A 21701-nucleotide genomic window follows, 5' to 3' on the forward strand; every position below is an offset into this window, starting at 1 on the left:
TCTCGCCCGCAGCTAGTGCATGATGAAGCCAGGGTTTGCTGTCTGAATGCCTGTTTCTGGAGACCCTATCCTGGCTACCTCACTGTTTGGTCTATTCATTGCAACGCCAGTCAGTCTGGACAGTCACTTCTGGGTTAGTGTTGCCCCCTCCTGTTTCCCCCTGAGCATCAGTGGTGATGTTCATACGCACTTTAGCCTAGTACACTATAAATTTAATGGGTCCCAAAACAATATTCAGAGGCATCCTGGAGTATAGCTGTCCTAGTGAACGCCATGTTGCCTGCTGAATTTTCTGTGTCTTTATTGCGTACATTAGCTTTTGGTTAATGCAATGTTTTGATCATTTGTTTGTTTACTGAAAACTGCAATTAGCCTTTTTTTTCCCCATTGGAAGTGAAGAGCAGCACCCCCCCACCCCCACCCCACCCCACACTTTCTTGTTGTCCCCACCACTTGGAGATCCCCACCACTGTCATTTGCTGTTAACAGCACACATTCAGTACATAGGACATGTGCTGAAGCAGAGACCGTTGGAAAGAAACTTGACACCTGGCGTGCAGCCGCTCGCTCGTTACCCACAAATGACTCAGAAATCATTACCCGGTAAGCTGTGCTGCTGTTCCCGGCTCGCCTGCAGGGCCCTGCTGGTACTTTAGGCCCGCCTTCGCCTGTTTTCATGTACCCTGAGCTCACTGGTTTCAAATAGCATTTTTACAGCAGCAAATCCGCCTGTCAGATTCAAGCTTAACATGGCTTGTTAGCGTCTTAGGCAGAGCATCAAATAGATGGTGTTAGTGGATCCCAGAGGGCCCCTCGCGTTGGAGACAGTTGGGGAGGGCTAGCAGACTTCCCTGGAGTCTGCTGCTCACCGGGGCTTGGGAGTCAGAATGCACTTCGAGATGTTTCATTAGGACTCGCAAACATCACGTGGAAGGGCCTCAAGTCTGTGAAACTGCTTTATTTAAGGAACAAATGCGAATCTTTTGCCTCCTTCACCCACTCGCCACTGTACCTGTCGATCTACAGGTTACAAATACTGTGCAAATATTACCCCCTGTGCATGTCATTGAGTTTATATTCCAAGTGCCAGACTTGATTACCTCGAATCCTGACTGCAAGATGATTTTGTCGCACCCGTCAGAGCTAGCACTGGCGAGGTTTTGTAGACACGCACGCTTTGCACACTGGTGCCAAGCTTGCACATTGATTTTGTGTTTTTGGACCTAGCAATGTTTATAGAAAACCTTTAATAAGGTCATATTGTAGGGCGATTGGTTTAGCTTCTAAACAATATATTCTAAAGAAATAACAAAAGTTACACAGGAGGGATAATGATCTAAATACACTGTAATCACAAATTACCAATAATTATATACTACTTTTACATTTAATATAAATGCGAACATTTCTGCACAAAATGTTTATCAAAATGCCCTCTATCAGTGGAAACCTAGAAACTATCTGTGTTCAGAAATACAGAAGCAGTTAAACAGCATTTCATAGCCATCCAGTGAGATAGTGCAGAGCTAATTAAAATTTTTTTGAAGAATATTTAATGCTGGGAGAAAATTAACTGAAAACAGCAAGTTATTAAACCGAAATACAGTGCAGCTCCAATTTTGGTTTGAATAGTTGTATGTGCATTGGAAAATAAAATATGCCAAGGTAGTTGAAAGAATTCATTGCTCAGCGTTCTTTTCAATTCTGTCTGGGGATTATTATAATGATTACTGAACTGTCAGCATTTTTTAATAATCATGTGATATAAGCCTTAGCACCGTAAGTTTACATTTAGAGTTGAGTGAAGGTGAAAGACACACCCTGTGGGAAATAGGGGGCGATTTTCTAAACGCACTGAGGCATGCGCTGGGCCGGCTCTCTCCTTATCATTACCTGTATTTTATCCCCCAGTCATGTGCTGATGCCTGAGCAGGAGCTAAGACATCACCTGTATTGTAAATGCTTGTTGTTTTTTCTCCAGCAACTATTTCTGACACACCTAGACATATTATAGATAGCCACAGTCTGACTTCATAAGGATGACTGAAATAATCCAGTTATGCCTGTAATGTACATGTATAAGCCTTAAAAGATACATAGTTAGCAAAGCCATGGGAGTGGTTATCATACTGAAAACCTTTTTGAATTCTGGGTACTTGCGACAGCTTAAACTTATAGTGTCCTTTTTAAGCCTCAAAGGACTGTTGATCTTACTTTTCTTGTTTTGTTTTGTTTTTTGAAACAGTCTCTTGTAGCCCAGGCTGGCCTCTGTGTCACTATGTAGCTCGTGTTGCTAAGTATACAGAGTTAAGCAGTGAACTGAGCAGTGTGTTCTGGCTCTGTATTTTCACACCTTTGTCCCTTTGTATTCAACTGTTTCTCAGGGCAGTATAGCACTTTGATATTGGCAGGCAGCATTTCCTTTTCCTTGAGCTCTATTTACTTCTATGTGTGTGAGTGTTTCGCCCGCACGTAAGTATGTATACTGTGTGTGTGTGCACCTAGAGCCTGTACTGGCCTGAAAAAGAGGACATAGGACCCCTTGGAACTGGAGTTACAAATGCTGTGACACCGCCGTGTGGCTCCTGGGTCCTCTGCCAGAGCAACAAGTGTTCTTGGCTGCTGAGCCAGCTCTCCAGCCCCACAGGCTGGATTAAGAGGAAGGGTTTTCCAGCACAGGCCAAGTGAGCAGAGCTGTAGGTGTTGACTCATAGACTCACGCCCCTTTCCCCAGGCAGAGGTAACTGTGCTTTTCTCCCCGTGGGATCTCCCACTGTCCTATGGGGGACCTTTCCTGGACACTGTTCCTAAGACTTTCAACTCTGAGTTTAGTGGAGCACTTACGGGTACTTAACTGTCCTCGTGCTGCTGCTGCTGCTGCTGCTGCTGCTGCTGCTGCTGCTGCTGCTTTCTCAGTGCAGGCAGAACTGTTGCTGCTAACGTGACCAGTGCGGCCTTATGGGTTTGTGATTCTAGTGCAGTGGTTCTCAACCTGTAGGTAGCGACCTCTTTGAGATTAAAAAGTTCCCCACCACTACCACCACTAGAAAACACTGATATTTATATTACAATCCATAGCAGTAGCAAACTTATCATAATGAAGTAGCAACAAATTTTTTTGTCTATTTTATGAGACAGGGTCTCTCTGTGTAGCCTTGGCTGTCCTGGACTCGCTTTGTAGACCAGGCTGGCCTCAAACTCACTGTAACCCGCCTACCTCTACCTCTGCCTCTGCCTCTGCCTCCCTAAGCACTAGGATTAAAGGCATGTGCCATAATGCCTGCCTCATGTAATTTTATGGTTGGGAGTGGGAATGGTCACCACAACTTGAGGAACTGTATTAAAGGGTTGCAGCATTAGGAAGGTTGAGAACCACTGCTCTAATAAGAAAAGTGTTCCTTGGAGGAAACGATTCAGATGACGGCAGCTGAGTGCTTGAACTGCAGACGTTACGTGGCTTCAGATGCCACAAGGTGCGTGCTGCTGTTGGCTTCCCGTGTGAATGTGTGTGGCATTTGCGTCTACTCGTATTGACAGCTCGCATGGTGAATTCTGATGCCCTGGTCATGCCGTGGTCCAGGCTAGGGCTACTGGGTTGGCTAGCTGATAAGATAGCACAGTTGTGGGCCTCCTTCTGTTTCCGGAGGAATCTGGGAGCTAATTGATTCTGTAATGTTTACAGCTAGATAGTAGCTACCATTTAGCATCAGCCTTGTACCAGTCTCTGCCCAGCGCTTTGCTCACACTATGTCCTACAAAAACCATATTATCTCCATCTTATAGACTAAAGCCATGAGGCTGGGCTTGCTTAGTGATTTGTCTGCCACTTGGTAAACAGAGTGAGAATAGCACCCTGACCTAAAAATGTTCTGCCTTTTGCTCTGTGTCATACGGTACAGTCCCAAAGCTAAAGCCAGCTGACTCTTAATTCTCAAAATTAGAAACTGGAAATTACACGACCTCAAGGTTAATTTCAGGGTTGTCCAAGAAATTAACCTTGAGGTTGTGTGATATTTCAGAGTTCTGTAACCTTTCTCCTTTCATTTTACTTATGTCCAGCTCGGAATCTGTAGGAGGTTGTGGTGGAGAGGGCCTTGCCATTTGTGTGTGTGTGTGTATGTGTGTGTGTGTGTGTGTGTGTGTGTGTGTGTGTATGTGTGTGTGTGTATGTGTGTGTATGTGTGTGTATGTGTGTGTGTGTATGTGTGTGTATGTGTGTGTGTGGTCTGTGGGGGATGGGGCTGTGTCTTTGAAATTGCTATAACTTATGTCCTTTGCTTTTAGCTTTAACTTCAATAGAAGATAATATTTAAAAGCCTGGGCCCCGGAATCAAATCTCAATCGACATTCTAACCCAGTGCTTACTGACTGCACTGACTGCACTCCTGCCTCCCTGTCCTCACAATTCAATTAGTCCTAAAAATAAGTCCATCAGTGTACAAAGGCTTGAGTAGATGTAATGAAATAATCCATGCAAAGATCAGGGATGGCGACGTGGTTAGCACTGCGAGAGCTCACTTCTGGTTGGCGGCAGCACTACCCAATTTGGTTACTAATGCCACTGAGCCACTGTGCTGTGGTGAAATACACTACAGTCAGAGGAGAGGTCAGGCTCAGTAGCCAGAAGAGTAATGCAAACTCTTTTGGGATTTCTAACTTATTTGAGTACGTTGCTTTGAAAATACTTTGTATAATTTGCAAATATAAATTTATCTTAGAGGGATCAAGGCAGTGGTAGTGCCAGCACAGGGGGCTGACTCCTGGCCCCAGCGGGTGCGTAGAAGGCTGGGTAGGTGTGCTGTGCGTGCTTGTAATCCAAGCCCTTAGGTGTGAGGAGAGGTAGATGGCTGGGGGCCTGTTGGCCGGCCAGCCTAACCTGTTCAGAGCTACAAGTTGCAGTGAGAAAGACCTTGTCTCAAAAAACAGGATCAGCATTCTGAGACACTAGGCTGAAGTTGACAGCCATGTGACGGTACCAATACAGGCACTGCAAGTGAAGCCATGCCTCCCCCACCCCCTCCACCCCCCCACCACAAAAACAGGTAAGATAGGGTGATAGTGTGTCTCAACTTGATATAAACTAGGTAATCTGCAGAGAAGAGCCCTCAACTGAGGGATCGCCTCCATCAGATTGGCCTGTGGACGTGTGTGTGTGTGTGTGTGTGTGTGTGTGTGTGTGTGTATGTGTGTGTGTGTGAGAGAGAGACTTGATTTATTGCTAATTGATGTGAAATGGCTCAGCCCACTTCAGCTGGTCCAGGGGGGCAACAGAAAGTAAACCAAGAGATCTATCCATGGAGACCAGTAAGCCGTGGCTCTTTCATGGTCTCTACCTCAGTTTCTGTCGTTAGGTGCCTGCTTGAGTTCTTGGCCTGATTTCCCTCAGGGATGGACTGTGACATGGAAGTGTAAGCCAAATAGATCCTTTCTTCCCTAAGTTGCTTTTAGGCAATGGCTTTACAGCAAGAGAGAAGCAAGTGAGAACAGAGGGAAAGGCGAACAGTTCAGCGGCATTGACAGTCAGCCTGGCTGCCTTTATTAGCGCCCTAAACTTGGAGGGAAAGTGAGTCTATACAGAGATTTGTAGCCACAGCCTAAAATATGCCCAACAATTGCCTTGGGCCTTGAAAGAGAACTGACAAGAAGCCCTGCTCAGCAGACCTTTGGGGTCACGCTCTTCTCCACGTGAGATGTCCTCAGCTGCTATGCAAGGTCTCATAGTCTGTTTATTGACATGGAGGAAACCAAAGGACAGTCACATGGCGGGTCTCCTGGTGCTGCCCCGAGGTATCGAGACCTGGGAACTCTAGCCTGAAGAGCAGACTTAGCAAGCTGAGGAGCTGCAGGGACCGGGGCAGCTGTATTCAAGAGACCTGACTGAGCTCCTCATGCCTCAGCCCCCATTGAGCAGGGAGAATGGGGTGCATAAGTACCTCCACCTCTGTAAGTGCCTGGAGAGGTTGGGGTGATGGTTAGTGTTCCTCATATTCACAAGGCCTTGGGTTAGTTCTCAGGTGCATGTGCGCGCACACTACACACACACACAGACACACACATACACAGACACACACACATAGACACAGACACAGACATACACACACACACACACACAATGCATGCTCAACTGGACCTAGAAATTAAGTTGTCATTTTAGGATTTGAGAGGAAGCTTTATTTCTTTAGAGAATAATGCATATGTTTATGTAACCCTCTATTTATGTTGCTTATATAATGTGCTTAACACCTTCAATGTAGTGTATGGTTCCCAGCCGTCATGAAAGAAAATGAGAGCAGTGAGCTTGTACAGAAAAGAGGAGACAATTACAGCAAAAATAATGATCTTAACAGAAACTCTTTGAAAAGACCTAGTTTTGTAACTGCAGATTTAAGGACAAATTTGATGTTTCCCAGCTGACCAGAGCTTTCAGTCCAGGAAAGAAGAGATGGGAGTTTAACAGTTAAATTCATTAAATGTTGTCAGATGTTCCGTTGTTTTAGAGTTGTAACTTGGTACAATTCCAAGAGAGGACTAGAAAGTATTTTAACATTCAGCCTCGTGGCAGGGCTCTACAAAATAATCTGAAAACACCAAAGAAACAATATTTAAGAATCCTTTCCCTCCCTTTTGTGGTGCTGGAAATCAAATATGGGCTTTTGTACTTGTTAGACACACAGACCCACTACAGAGCTGTGTGGGGTGGGTGCAGTGAGAGGAACTGATTCCACGTGCAGATGAGCCGGCCCACCCTCCAGGGGGCACTCGGTCTAGAGTCTAGACTAGGTGTGTAACTCTAAACTTTCAGAGCTGCTGATCCCGAAGACATACCATCCAAGAGTTTTCATTTATAATCATGAACACATAGGGATGCAAACCTGAAGGATATGCTTTTTTTTTTTTTTAAAGTGTGGATTTGAAGCCAATTCTGGGTAACTGGGTTTGAGTTACTTTTATTCTAGGATAATAATGTGCAAAGTACAGGATGGGCATTTGTATAAGAAGTACTGCTTGCTTTGTTAACATACTGGAGGTTAAAGAAAAAAGCTTATTTTAGAATTATAATACTTGGTGCCAGTTGGTAGCTTTATCAATTATGCTTTCATTTTTTAGTAGTACACATGTGTGTGTGTGTGTTAGTAGAAAAGGCATCATTGTGTGAGTAATTTTTTTACAGTTGCCTGTGCCTTGAAAAATCAACAAAATGTGAGGGTTAGATTTTTTTTTTACTCATTTTAATATGTACTGTATCATACTTATAGTGAATATTCAAAATGAATAAGCTTCTCTTTTTTCCACAATATCCCCAAAGTCAAATAGAGAAGAAATTGATGCACATCCTCCATGCCAAGCACACAGGAGGCTGTTTTCCAGATGCTGATGCTGAGTCACGTGGTGTTTCACCCTTCTGGTCCATGAAACCGAGTCAACATTTTAACAGTCCGCTGCTATCTATAGACTCGGAACTCATGTTGATTGCACTTTATGCCAAATTGATCTCTGTGTGTGTCTTATTTGGAAATTGGAGAACCTGGTTTCCTTTCCCTGCTCAAATGGCTCGAGTGAGTCCTTTGTGCCCTGTCTATGTGCTTACATGCTACATAGTTGGCAAGGTCATGTTTTCCTGTAGGTTTTGTGGTTCTGACCACAATGAAGGGGAGTTAGTGATATATATATATTTTTTTTTTCACTGTCATAAGACATATTCAGTGTTCTTGTGTGCCCTTAAAGGGTTTTTTCCAGCTACACTCCTATGACTCCTTCCGTGAGGTGGAATCCAGCGTTCAGCACTGAATCTGCAAGAAGCAAAGTGTGTGGGTGTTTTCCCCCCTTTCCACTGCTGCTGTGCTTGACCTCCAAGGCACCTGCCATCTCACTCTTCTGTTGTGCTCCCTGTGGTCTCCACCCCACCCCCACCCCCACCCCGTGTTCGCTGAGGTGAAGAATGGGGCTCTAACTACAGTGGGTTTCCTCTCTTCTGCAGAGTATCCACGTTTTGGAGAGAACCGCTTCTTCCGGCACGGAGCCCTCTATCAGTCGGCAGTTGCTAGAGCCGGAGCCCATCCCCCTCTCCAAGGTCAGTGACTGAGTTGCTCTCACAGCCAGCCCAGCGCCTGCTCTGGGCCCAGGTGAACAGTGAATCGCGTGACACCTGACTCTTCCTGAGGTGCCTCTGACGGCAACTGGAGGCCTTCTCTGCTGCTTTTTCTACTTCCTGCCCAGAGACTTTCTTTCCTGACTTGTATGAGGGAAGAAGAGGAATAAGTATATTTTTCTTCAATTCCCAACATGATATGTGAAGGCCTAAAAGTATTTTAAGGGGAAAAATATAAGGAAAAACATTGTTATTTCCTCTTGAAGAGATAAATTGGTGTGGGGGGAAAAACCCACCAGGTCTGGCAATTGTAATATTGCCTATGTCTTGGATACTAGGTACAATACAAAATCCTTCAGAACATCATCACATTTAATATGATTTTTATAAGCAGCTCCTTGACATATATGTATTTATTACATTCAATGAGTCTGGAAACTCAGAGTGAGCAATTTTCCCTAAGACAAGCTACTAGGTAGCAGGGGCGTGGGAGGTGGGACACAGAGTAGACTTCCCCAGTTCCAGAACCTGTGCTCATGATCTCTACCTCACCTGGACGGCCCAATGGTGCCTACACCAAGTAGCTACCACACAGTGTGACTACAGGTCTCCTACCACACAGTGTGACTACGGGTCTTCATCCAGTGTCTGCCTTCCAGGATTGCCTCAGAGAGAACAGAATAGGTTCCAACTCTTTCTGTACCATGGAAGCCAGCGTTCATTCCTCTTCAGCCTGTTCTCCCTCAGACGTGGGAAGCATCTGAAGTTATTTATGCCTAAAAATGCAAAAGTTCTTTGAGAAGATGGACCCCCCTAACTCATTGCCACCCCTCTAATATGTGCAGGGGGGAGGTCAGTGAGCTGGTGCCCTGATGGGAAAATGCTGGCATACAGACTTCAGAGTCACACAGACCATCTTCATTCCCTGACGATGATCAGCTGTAATGTGAACAACCGATCCTGACACTTGGCTTTCCCATATAAAGCACAAACTTTAGAGAAAAGAACATAGTGCTATCCTGCCCTAGTACTATGGACACGTACACTTGTACAACTTACACTTTGAAGAGGTTACAAGCTACAGAATGTATTCTGTCAGATAAAAGTAGAGGAAAATAATTATTAGGCTATAAAAATAATTTAGAGGGGGTGGAGTGATTAAGAGTGTTTTCTGCTCTTACAGAAGACTGGATGTGGCTCTCAGCACCTATATGTGGCAGCTGACCACTGCCTGACCAGGCGATCACGTCTATAGCACCTGCACATAAGTGGCACGCACACACCCAATTAAAAATAAAAACAAATCTTTAAAAAAGACGGAGGGTCCAGGTCAGGAATGCCAACAGCATTCACTATCCTGTCGCTCCCAGTGCATCCCATTTCAGTCTCACAGTACGGCTAAGAGACCTTCTTTTGTTTTTGCATTAACTGATGTGGACAGATCTTAGGGTCTTAAAATGAGTCGGTGTACACCCCCAGGTACCACTGCGTCTCATCACTCAGACCCTTTTGAGAGAACACAGCCTGCCCGGGCAGTGGCTGGTAGGAGATCGTAAACAAGACATCGCCATGGCTCAGGAATTATTTAAATTCTTTGATGTTTTTAGCTCTTGAGACATTTTTACCTATCCCCACCCCACCCCACCCCACCCCACCCCACCCCACCCCACCCCACCTGTAGACTGTCTTGTACTTTTTATACTTTGCAGGCATTACAAGATAGACAATTTATTCCATCAGGCAGGAGTAGGCTTCTAGTCCATGGAAAGGGAAGAATTAATTATTAAACTCTAATTTAGAAGGTGGCTCAGCAGTTAAGAGCACTGATGTTGGTCAAGTACTGACACGATCACTTTAGGGCTCTTGTTTCTATTTCTGTTTTAGGTAGACCTAGGAAGAGTGAGACTCTTGAGCTGTAAATAGATACTAATCACTAATCAGGGGCAAATGCACTCTTCGGTTTTTAGGAAGTTGTTTTAGTTTTCTTACACTGTACCTGGTTTCCAAGGAAGAAAGGAGTCATAGCCTCATGGAAAACAGAGCTCGGAAGGCTCCATCTTGTGTGGAGACAGGTTTTTCCTTTCCTACATATTTTATTTGCAACCCTACCATCATCAGCATTTATAATTGAAGTAGGTGGAGCTATTGTTTGCTCTGCTTTTATCCTCTGCCTCTTTGTCAGCTTGACAGCTTATCTAATTGTTAGGACTGAATTCCGGAGTCTTCTGTTTGTTTTTCGGGCTCAGGAGCGAGCGTTGCATCAGAGCAAATGGCGTTGCTAGTTCAGAGCCACAACAAACTTTGACATTTGGCCTGTTCTGCCTTACCGCTTTCCCACTCTCCAGCTCAGCTCCCCACAAAAGAAAAGAAAACCACTCTAACAGAAACAAGTAGTGGTAGCTACAAAGGGATGAGTTTGTATTACCCCTGGCTTTAATTAGTAAGGGGAGAAAATATACTTACTAAAGGCTTCCATTTTATGTCATATTACAGAGGTTCTTCATCAGAGAGAGGAGAAGGGAGGGGGGACTTCCCCTAATAGGATGTAGGTAGAAATGCCTTTAAATACAACTCACGTATGGTATGAATCATAATGCAAGTATCTGATATGTGACCCCTGTGAAAGGGTTGTTCAGCCACAAAGGGGTTGAGCACCACTGATCTAGATCATGTGGACCCATAGCAATCATCTGGTCGTAGGATTTTCAAGTAGGTTTGCCAAGAGCAGTGGAGTGGTAGCCACCATGGCAAACTGAAAACCAGCACCATTTACTTCACAAGCTCAGTGTCACCAAGAGCTTATGAACTAACGGGAAAATTGGAGGTATTTTTTAGGTTGAAAAACAAAGATCATCTGATTTGTAAATGCTGATTAACTCTTAAAAATTAGTATTATGTAATTTTTAGTTCTATGATATATATAATATAATACTATACATATAGCATCATATAACTATCATATAATCATAGACAAAAAATGTCTGAGGAAAGAAGAAGAAACTGATTCAATCTGTTATCTAACAGGAGGGTAAGAGTGAGGCTCTTTTGCTTGTTTATTTTTAGTTTTTACTCTTGCTGCTGGAGAGATTGAGCCTAGGGCCTTTGCGGATGCTAAGCATATGCTTTACCAGCGGCCTAGAACCCAGCTTGACGCTTAGCCTCATAGCTTCGCGCTTTCCATGGGCCCCATGGGGAACTCACCTCCTTGACAGCCTGGGCTTCTTTGTATGTGCTGTGGAGTGCGGCTTTGATGCGCACTTGGAGATGCACGGGGCTGCGGTAGGAGGAAACAGGACCACGGCAGCGCTGCTCTGTGCTAACAGCAGGTTGTGTTCCGAATTAGACCCCTGCAACCTTTACATTTGTACACAGAAAGCCCGGTCGACACACTGACTGAACATTTGTCCTCAGATGTCTAATTTTGAAACCTTAAAGCACCACTGTGCCCCAGGATTATCAGGGGGGAGTGCATTTTAAACATTCCGAGTGGAGGAAATAAAAATTCCTTTCTACAGCGTGCCCCTTACGGAGTCTGCATGCCTCCAGGCCTACCTGGGAAATGCCTAGGAGCGTCACTTGAAAGCCCATGACTTGTTTTGATGCTCCAATTAGCTCCAGAATGTCACTCATCCTTAATGGTGGGTCGAGTGTGGCATCAAAGGTGACTTTCTGCCTATGAATCTTCTTAAGCGTGTATCATTAAGCACAGAAAATAAATGATTTGTTTTTCTCCCCACTCAGGAAGCTGACAGCTGGGAAATTATAGAAGGGCTGAAAATAGGCCAAACCAATGTCCAGAAGCCAGACAGACACGAGGGATTTATGCTGAAGAAAAGAAAGTGGCCTTTAAAGGGCTGGCACAAGGTAAATTCTAATCGGACCGGAGCTGGGAGCATCGTCCTAGAAGTCTTGCTGTCAGGTGGGAAACAAAGGGCTCTTGAGTTTATGTGTGTGAGATCTTGTCTCTACAGCAAGCAAACAAGCGAGCAAACAAACCCAAAAACTGGGGATGGAGAGGAGAGAAAGGGAGGAGAGGCAAGGAGGAGGAGAAATAAGCTCTCGCACTGTCTCAGTAGACCCAACCCTTCTTATGAGGCCCCATGTTGGCTCTCACATCCAGGCAAGAGCAGCTTCCTGCAGGCACCACCTCTCTGGTGGATTTCCCCTCAGAGCAGGCTGGCTTGCTAAGCAAAGGCTTGTGTGATGGCCGCCAGCGGGCTTACAGCGAGGACCTTATGGATTACAACTTCCTCCAAGAAATGGACAGATGGCAAGTGCTGCCCCAACTTATCTCCAGAGGATGAAGCCGGACAGAGGGGATTCCATAGCACACGGCTTCCTGGGGCGGGAACTGGCCCCCCTCAGCCGGTTACCCCAATACCAAGGACTTCCCGCCTCCAGGCACCATTTTATCCAGCGAGTCCTCCTAGGCCTGCCTCTGCTTCCGCCACCTTTTTTTTTAATTCCCCTCATCAATAGCCTTGTCCTGTAACTTAGTCCTGGCTAAATGTCTTTAATAATAGAAACTTAAAATTGGGAAACCAGGCCAACACCATATTTTTAAAAAAATGAATATTTTGAACACTCTGATTACTATTAGGCAAAATGGCTGTAGATTGATATCCTTTTGGACTGTGCATTCGAATATTTTGCCTCCAGAATAAGTAAGAGGCCCCCAGTGTTGATTCTCCGCTCCCAAACACCACCCCAGACTGACTAAGGGCTGGCCCATTTGAACGCCCACGTTTGTAGGCATTGAATTGTTTCTTACTGTGGGACTTTTTGATTCTGGCAGGTACCTGTTGTTTGCAGGAATCCCAAACCAAGGGATTACAGAGGCCCTGCGTGGGTTCTAGGTAGGGCCACTTTGGAATCTGATATCTTGCTGTCTTAGCAGCTGAGGGCTCGTGCATCCCATGAGAAGGGTCCGGCATCAGAAGGACTTCCTGCATGTGGAGATCTGGAAGAGGGCCCGAGGTGTGCCTGACTTCCAGGGGCCTGTTTGACATTTTCTGAATGCCCTACAGAAAGGAAACCAGTTATTTAGTGTTTGCGGTTTAAAAAAAAGGGGGGGGGAAATCCACTCAGACTGGACCAAGAAGACTTCAGAGCAGACAATTGCCTACCCATCCTCCTTTCTAGTTCTTTCATTTAAAAACTATTTCATTTCATTAAAAAAGTTATTCTTTGAGCCCTTTCCCCTGGCTGGCAGTGCGGAGGCCGCACGATGCCTGGAGTTACTGTAAAAGACGTTAACCAGTAGGAGTTCGTCAGAGCTCTGGCAGCCTTCCTCAAGAAGTCCGGGAAGCTGAAAGTCCTCGGATGGGTGGACACAGTCAAGCTGGCCAAACATAAAGAGCTTGCTCCCTGTGATGAGAACTGGTTCTCCACATGAGCTGCTTCCACAGCACGGCACCTGTACCTCCGCGGTGGTGCAGGGGTTGGCTTCATGACCAAGATCTATGGAGGACGGCAGAGAAACGGTGTCAGGCCCAGCCACTTCAGCAGAGGCTCCAAGAGTGTGGCCCGCCGGGTCCTCCAAGCCCTGGAGGGGCTGAAAATGGTGGAAAAGGACCAAGATGGGGGCCGCAAGCTAACACCTCAGGGACAGAGAGATCTGGACAGGATTGCTGGACAGGTGGCAGCTGCCAACAAGAAGCATTAGAACAAAGGATGCTGGGTTAATAAATTGCCTCGTTCATAAAAAAAAAAAGTTATTCTTTGAGAATTGCATCTATGTATACAATGTATTTTGATCATATCCACCCATTTCTTTCCCAGTTTTCTTCCCCAGAGCAGGTCAACACAGCCTCTTCCCAGCCTCATGTCCCTTTTTGTTTCAATGTATATGTATTTACATATACATATGTATATGTATTGTCCATGTGCGATCGCTGGATCATGTGCGACACCAGTAGCCACATCCTCAAGGAAAAAGTGATATCCTCCCGGTAGCCATCAACTGCCAGATAGGGGTGGGGCTTTAAAAAAAATTCTTAATGTAGTTTAGAAATAAAATTTAATCTCTGTCACTAATGGTAGAACACAAGCACGCTGCCAAGGAGAAAATGTGTGCACATTGCCACGGTCCCTTAAGGTTTGTAGGGAATTTATTAGTAATGGGTCCAGTGTAATGGCCCCTGCAGTTGGTATGAGAACTTTTAGGAAGTGTCCAGGGGAAATCCAGGGTGAAACTTCCCTGCAGAGTAGTGTAGAGGTCTTTACAGATTTACCACGATCTCTCCAGGTTATTCCTCTCCCTCACTTTCCTAATGCCCTAATGCCATTCGCTCATGAAGCTCACGTTGCAGGTCCTCAGAGCTCCGTCTTGTGAAAAGGGACCATGGAGAAAAGACCCCACCTGTAGCGCGTGGGCAAAAGCACTCTGCTAGAACTGCCCCCTCCTGTCTCGCTAAGTTCTCGAGGCTGACTGTGGCCAGATGTCCTGAACCCGTGCATCAGAACCATCCAGCACGCTAGCTGCTGCATGCCAAGGGACCTGTGCCCCACGCTTGTGAATGCTCTGTGTAATTCCGAGTGCAAACTGTAACTAGGGATGTTTGCTTCTTGCAGCGCTTCTTTGTCCTGGATAACGGGATGTTAAAGTATTCAAAGGCGCCACTGGATGTAAGTAGCTTGCGGGACGCGCCCGGCAGATTGGTTTAGGATTCCGTTTGAAGTGAGTAAATGCGGTAACTGTGTAAGCCCTGTGCCACAGTCACCAGCCTCCTGTGTGTCTGTGCCTGTCAGTTGACAAGCTTCCCACTGCTCTCGAGGAGGTGTGTTTTGTGCTTATACTCAGCGTAGCATGAAGTCCCACACTAGTGCATGAATATTTAACTAATTTTTTTAAACAGAAGCTTAAACCTAAAAGTGACACATTCATCAAATCACCCTTATTCTCCTAGAGAGAAAATCCTAAAAGGTTTTTTTTTCCTTTGCACTTTGTGATAAAATCCACGCTTTTTGCTTTTTTGCGATTTAAAGCCCTCCTTGTTCTTGCCAAACAAAAAACAAACAAATAAGAAACCAAAGCGTCTTTTGTACTTAATTTGTGTTTCATTCACTCTTTTTATCTTGAAAACCCCAAATTATTAAAATTATTCCAAACTGCGTTTGCATAGTATCTAAGTAGTAGTTTGCATGCAAATCTCAAAGGTTCTTCCTTCCTACCGTGTGCTGTAGGGAAATAACTACGGGCTTAGACTCAGTTTTGTCTGTCCCTCTGCCGTGCAAATGGTATGTCCTTGGTCAGCCGAGGACAGCCAGAAGAAGGGGCTGGCTGCTCCCTGATCTCTGGTCTCAGCTGCACGACCCTGCCCTAGCACCCGCCATCCGGGTGATCCCTGGGTGATCTGGGTCGCGGTTCAAAAGTTGACTTCAGTTATTTTGGGAATCATTGGCATGGCCTTACTGAGGAGGTAGAAGCTAAGCAATCTGGAATTGGGAAGACCTGACATTACTAGTTGTGCCCAAAAATAGGAGCCTGACGCGGCGTGTTGCATGCTGAGAGTGGCGTCAGGTCATGGCAGCCCCGACTGCCCTTAGATCTTAGCCATTTTCTGTCAATTGAAAGGAGTGTGGTCACCCTCTTTCCATAGGTGGTTTAAAATTTACCATGAGCTCGTGTTAGTTCAGAACGGACAGAAGCACACCATATTCCTTTCCAGCATGCTCACTCATGTTTTGATTTCAGATCCAAAAAGGGAAGGTCCACGGGAGCATCGACGTAGGTCTGTCTGTCATGTCGATTAAGAAGAAAGCCCGGAGAATAGACCTTGACACGGAGGAGCATATCTACCATCTGAAGGTGAAACTGTTTTCAGCGTCTGGCACGGGCAGGGGATGTGATTCTTGCCTGCGGCAGTGGCAGACAGGAGTCGGTTTCCACAGCTTTCTTGTCTCACCCCCTGTTCCAGGTGAAATCCCAGGACTGGTTTGATGCTTGGGTCTCCAAACTGCGCCATCATAGGTTATACCGCCAGAATGAAATCGTGCGGTCACCGAGAGACGCGAGTTTCCACATATTTCCTGCAACTTCGACAGCCGAGTCCTCCCCAGCTGCTAATGTTTCTGTTGTGGATGGGAAGGTATGACTGCCCTATAAGAAGGCAGCCTGGGAGTCGCTTAGAACTTCGAGTGCACACGTAACTCTGTCTCCTTTGAAAACCCCAGAAAGAGAAACACCCAGAAAACAAGTGAAATTGGCACTAGGGTTACACACAAACAGAGGTGAGGCAGATGTGTAAGTCACTCCTCATGACACATGGGTAATGTCACTTTTGTGTGGCTTTTTAGGAATATTGAGAAGCATAACAAGCATTTGTGTTTAGTCGGCACCTGGGAATTCTTGGGTAGTAATAAAGTGACCCCCCCCCTCCAAAGTTCTAAAAGTGAGACTTATATTCTTGCTTTGAGCTATAAGGTATACATGACCTAGGGAGAGGCTACAGAGTTCCCCCTAGACTTAGTGCAAGTCAGTTGGGAAGGCGACTGTGGTATCAGTGTTGTTTCAGTGAACAAGTGCGTCAGGCAGATGACAGACATATCCCTAATCTGTCACATAACCAAGTTCAGAGACAGTGTTTGTACACAAGTGACATAGCCGCTCCAGACTCTGACCATGCACCAGTTCCTAAAATCAACACCTCCTTTCTTCAAACAATTGCCAGGCAGGAGAAGCTGCAGTTCCTTGGCATGTAATAAGATTAATACTCTGTGTTGCAGAAAAGCTCAAGGTGTTTCTTGTCTGAAAGTCAAGGTTAGGGCACAGGCCAGGAAGCAGCTGTTTCCATGTGTGGTTCGGTAATTGGGTTGCATTGCACAGGGGTGTGTAGCTTTATCCTTGGTATGCCTGTATCCCCAAACTGAGGTCGGAGACAGCAGAGTGCCTTCTCTCTTCTTCCACAACCCTTGGATCACATAGTTTCATTTCTACATAGCACCGGAAAATATCACTGAGAAGTAGGCAGCCTAACAGACTGCGCTTCCTGGAGTGTTACCATACTCAGTGTTTGTTATTTGATGGAAAGTACTCCCTAGCACATAAGTTAAACCCCATTAGTTGTATTTCACAAAGGCTCCCCAGTCTATGACGTCATTGCAATCTCATTCCTGCTAAAGACTCCTAGGAATTGGGTTGACTGAAATACCAACCAGTTCTGAGATACAGGAGAAGGAGCCAGGAGGCAGAGAGAATGGGACTTTGGGGACTTAGAGGTCCCCAAGGTAGTCCCTGCATTTCCCTGGGCCTCCTGAGTTTACATCACAGGGTACGATGAGTCCCAGTGTTAGTCCAAATTAAATGCGAACTGTATCTCAAGTGGATCTTTAAAAGGAAAACATGAATTTTTAATTCTTTGGTTTTTCCAGCTTCTGCCTGTATCCTTGGCACAAAGCACTGATGAAAGATGCATTATTTCTGCCCCTCGTCTTACTTTATTAAATAATTTGGGTGATACCTGAGATTGGCGGGACTGAAACCAAACCCTTTCCCTGCTGTTTTCTCTGGAATAAGAAAACTCTCCAGCTCTGGTTTCCGCAGCAGGTCTATTTCTCCAGTTGCAAGTGGCACAGCTCAGAGCTCAAAGTCGCTGGGTGACAATCCATTACATTTGCCAAAACACAAGAGAGCGCCTCTATCTTCCTCTTGCCTTCTACACACCGTATTGTGAGATTCCTGACGAGTAATTGGTTTGTGATCCTGTGTGTAATAAATGGACCAGGTTTGCTAACTTGCACACTATTTATCTCTTAATAACTTAGAAGAGACATAATCAGTTGTAATTGAGTATTAGAGTCAATCTTTTTAGGTCTTTTGAGGTCATTTTGCTCCTTGAGATGCAAGTTTCGGGTTACCTTGCTGTTTACTGTACATCTGAGTATCCATATATTTTGTTCAACTTTATCTCACATTTTTAAAAAGTCCTTTTAGGCCGGATATGGTGGCACACACTCTACACTCAGGGAGGCAGAGGCAGGTGGATCGCTGTGAGTTTGAGGCCAGCCTGGTCTACAAAGTGACAGCTAAGACTACACAGAGAAACCATATCTTAGAAAAACCAAAAAGAAATTTTTTTTTTCCTTTTGATGGAAAATTCTATCAGCTGTAGGTAACTTGACAGGAAGGCCTTTTAAAAAATAATCTTCAGAATGTTTTCTAAGCATTATGAGGCTGTTCGCTGGTGGGGAGTGAACTTGGGAATCACAGGAGGGTGACAAGATTTTGAGCTGATTGTTAGGCCATGGGGCGCTTCTGCAGAGGAAAGGTTCTTAGACACTAGCTCAGGAGACTCTAGTGAGGACCCTGGGTCAAATACAACCCTCTGAGCAATTCCAAGGGACTGCATGTCTGAGCTCTTGGGACCTCATGAGTATGTGTTGTTGTTGTTGTTGTTGTTGTTTTGAACATCATCTTCTTCTCTGGATGATGGAGGTAGTGTTAATGGAGTCTTGGAAGTGTGCATGAGTTCAGTCTTCGCTTGTGCAACTCACGTACTTCATCTCCTTGCTTACAGATGCAGCCCAACAGTTTCCCGTGGCAGTCCCCTCTACCGTGCAGTAACAGCCTCCCCGCAACCTGCACAACCGGGCAGAGTAAAGTGGCAGCCTGGCTGCAGGACTCCGAAGAAATGGACAGGTGTGCAGAAGGTTAGTTCCTACCCGGCAGGCGCTGGGAGCGAGCCCTCGCCCCCAAAGCCAGTGACATAAATCACAGCCCTGCCGCTTCCACCCTCACTACCCTGAGCCATCCAGCCTTCCTCTTCTTTTTTTTTTTTGTATCCCCTTCTAGAGCCTTCTCTGTCCTGTAACCCAGGCTTCTTTCTCCCAGCTCACCCACTTCCTCAAAAATGGATCTGTTGAGGCTTCCGCCCTCTTCAATCTTTTCATCTCTTTTCAAGTTCCATCTTCACTTGCCCCTCACTCTCATACCGGGATGCTGCACGCTCTTCCCTCTCTAGGTCCCTTCCCTGCATCCTCCCCTGCTGTTGTGTTGTCTGTGGGACGGTTTCCTGTTAGCATAGAGGTAAACTCTATGCACAGTCACCTGTGAGTGGTGTCTCATTGTGGATAGGTATTTGACCATTGTGACTAGTCCATTCAATCCTCAGCTCTTTAATCGATTACTTTCTCCTTCCTCATCCAAGCCTGTTGGCCCATGCTCTATCCACTGGCCATTCGACCTGCAAAACTGACAAAAACAAGGGCAATGTAGAGAGTATTTTAAAAGTGTGAACTGATTTTTTAGATGTTCATGAGATACTATAAGTATTAATTTTGTCCCTTTAGAAAATTATAATAATAAAAAAATAAAAAAATTTTAAAAAGGAAATTATAATAAAAACAGATGCCATGTAACTTTTTGATGTTTTCACTTATTTAAAAAAAAAAGTGACAGTCTGCATTTATCCTTCTGGCACCCTCCGCCATTGTGGTAACTCCAAAATTGCAATTTTTAAAAAATCCTCCGAGACACCAACCTCCCAATCTTAATCCACATGTGAAACTATGATTGAAAAGGGGTTTTATAATCATAATCCTGTCCAGCTGACGCCTCACTAGACTGTTTTCCTTGGATGTAGTCCCCAAACACAGCTCCTGGTTGTGGAAGGAGACAGACTGCTTTCCAGCAGCCCTGTAGGTCAACTACAGAGGGGCTTCCTCCCTTAGCCCAGCCTCGATGGCTGGAAAAGAGGAGGCAGGATTCAAACTCGGCCATTCTCCACAACAGAGCACACATCTGAGTGTGGTGCCCGGCAGCCTGCTCAGTTTACCCCAGGGGCCTTACCAGCACCTAGACTCCACGTGTGTCGCTGCTTGGCACATGTGACCCACCTCCCTGTTCGCACAGCCACGTCAGGGTCCTGCCCTGTCCTCACCAACCTTTCACTGGGCTCCATTTCTGTCCTCCTGACCCAGAGCCACTGTTCTTCTTGTTCCTGGTGGTCACACAGCCTCCTGGCTGCGGTAGCCAGTCTCCTGCTCAGTTATTTCATCCTTCTCAGAGGCTCCTGGGAAGTTGCTGCCTATGAGCCTGTTTGCGGACACTATGCCAATATTGAGCAGCTAATATTTTATTGTCTTCAGCCATGAAGCATAGGTACTGTTCAATTTCTGCATTCAAGGAGAATGAAATTTGTTAAGGTTTAGACATTTGCCCACAATTTTAGGACTGCCCTGGTGAAGGGATTGGGATTACAGCCAACCTACATTTGGCTAATCGAGCCAGTGCTTTGTTCACTGCATAATGCCCCCTTAAGACTGGTTGACCTTAGAGTCAGTGTGTGAACACGCTCCGGGGCTCTTCCCTGGCTCTAGGGAGTTACCCCAAAGTGCTTATCTCTCATTTAGAATTCTGGCCCTGCCTACCCTTTCAACCTTGCCTACTTCTGTAGACTCAAGCAACTGTTGTCTTTTTACCTGAGTGTGTGTCCATGCGCCCAGCTGTGTGCCTTTGGGCAGGTTAGTTTTCCCAACCTGAAGTACCCTCTTTGCGGGCCTCCGCCATTCTGTTTCCTAAAACTTGTCTGTCAGTCTTCCAGACCCTGTGGGAGTGTGGTGGGGGGTCTCTCTTTGTAATCTGCTCTGGAACCCTGAGACCACGAACACTCTCTTTTCTCCTAATCTCTTGCTGCACTTAAAAAGAGAGAAGCTGTAGTTAGCATTTGTCAAAGAGCATGCCTCCTGCAGAGATGAGTTTCAGTTCAGAAAGGGGAATATCTCACATTGATTTCATTGGTTGAATTGCAAAAGGCATAACATTCTATGGAACCCGTTATACGTCTGATTTATAGTTCTAGCAGTTAAGGTAGCTGGCTCTTCTGGACTTTTATGAATCCAGGCCTTAAATATATGGGGAAATTGGCTGGCTATTGGGGCATATTTTTTCCATAGAGAATAAATTTAAATGAGTAAAAGTCTATAGTAGATTTTAAAGGAGTCATTTCTTGCCACATAAACAGTGAGTCAGAGAACAGATGTGTTTTACCAGTTTTTACTCTGTTCCGTTTTTCTGAACTTGACAATGGCTCCACCCAAATCCCAGGCAGCCACCTTGTAAACCATTTTAGAGGAATAAGTAGACAGGCCCCTGGGAATAAAACCACAAGACCGCTGAAGTTCCCATTGTGTCCATGAGACAAAAGCTGTGAGGACAGGAACGTGTACACACATGCGCACATGCACGCACAGACTTGCGCACGCGCACACACATACAACTTGATATGTTAACAGCATCTGCACTCAGGGTCATAGTTGGCAAGGAAGGGCTTTGAAACCATCCCACCACCAGCAGCTCCCGTGGTTCTGACCAAAGCGAGGTATGCGCCGTGTCACCCGTGAGGATCACCGTCATATACATATGGGCAGGCAGTCGCGTCTACCACAGTGTGGGCTGAGGCCCCTTTATCATCGTCACCACCACCTCCACCCAATTCTAACGTTTTTGTCTCCACTAGATCTTGCACACTGTCAGTCAAACCTGGTGGAACTTAGCAAGCTCCTGCAAAATTTGGAGATCCTTCAGAGAACTCAGTCAGCACCTAACTTCACTGACATGCAGGTAAACGTGAGGGCTGTGGGTAACGCAGCCTAAGATCCTAAATTAAAACCT

The 21701-nt window shown here is 45.6% G+C and overlaps 1 protein-coding gene and 1 pseudogene across 9 annotated transcripts in view; both read left to right on the forward strand.

Annotated features, from left to right (window-relative positions):
* OSBPL6 (oxysterol binding protein like 6) overlaps positions 1-21701 on the forward strand; it is a 181846-nt gene that overhangs the window by 114799 nt on the left and 45346 nt on the right. For all 8 annotated transcript variants that reach the window (XM_084800157.1, XM_084800159.1, XM_084800160.1 and 5 more), the window contains exons 3-9: positions 7979-8071; positions 11831-11953; positions 14663-14716; positions 15786-15899; positions 16009-16179; positions 18607-18739; positions 21547-21650. In XM_084800157.1, coding sequence (XP_084656283.1) covers positions 7979-8071; positions 11831-11953; positions 14663-14716; positions 15786-15899; positions 16009-16179; positions 18607-18739; positions 21547-21650 — 792 coding nt within the window. The remainder of the gene's footprint in view (positions 1-7978; positions 8072-11830; positions 11954-14662; positions 14717-15785; positions 15900-16008; positions 16180-18606; positions 18740-21546; positions 21651-21701) is intronic.
* LOC311607939 (small ribosomal subunit protein eS19-like) lies at positions 13302-13802 on the forward strand (annotated as a pseudogene). The gene has a single exon. The product of its transcript is annotated as a small ribosomal subunit protein eS19-like (transcript).

Source organism: Acomys minous, assembly GCF_964271855.1.
Source record: "Acomys minous genome assembly, chromosome: 10".
Lineage (NCBI taxonomy): Eukaryota > Metazoa > Chordata > Mammalia > Rodentia > Muridae > Acomys > Acomys minous.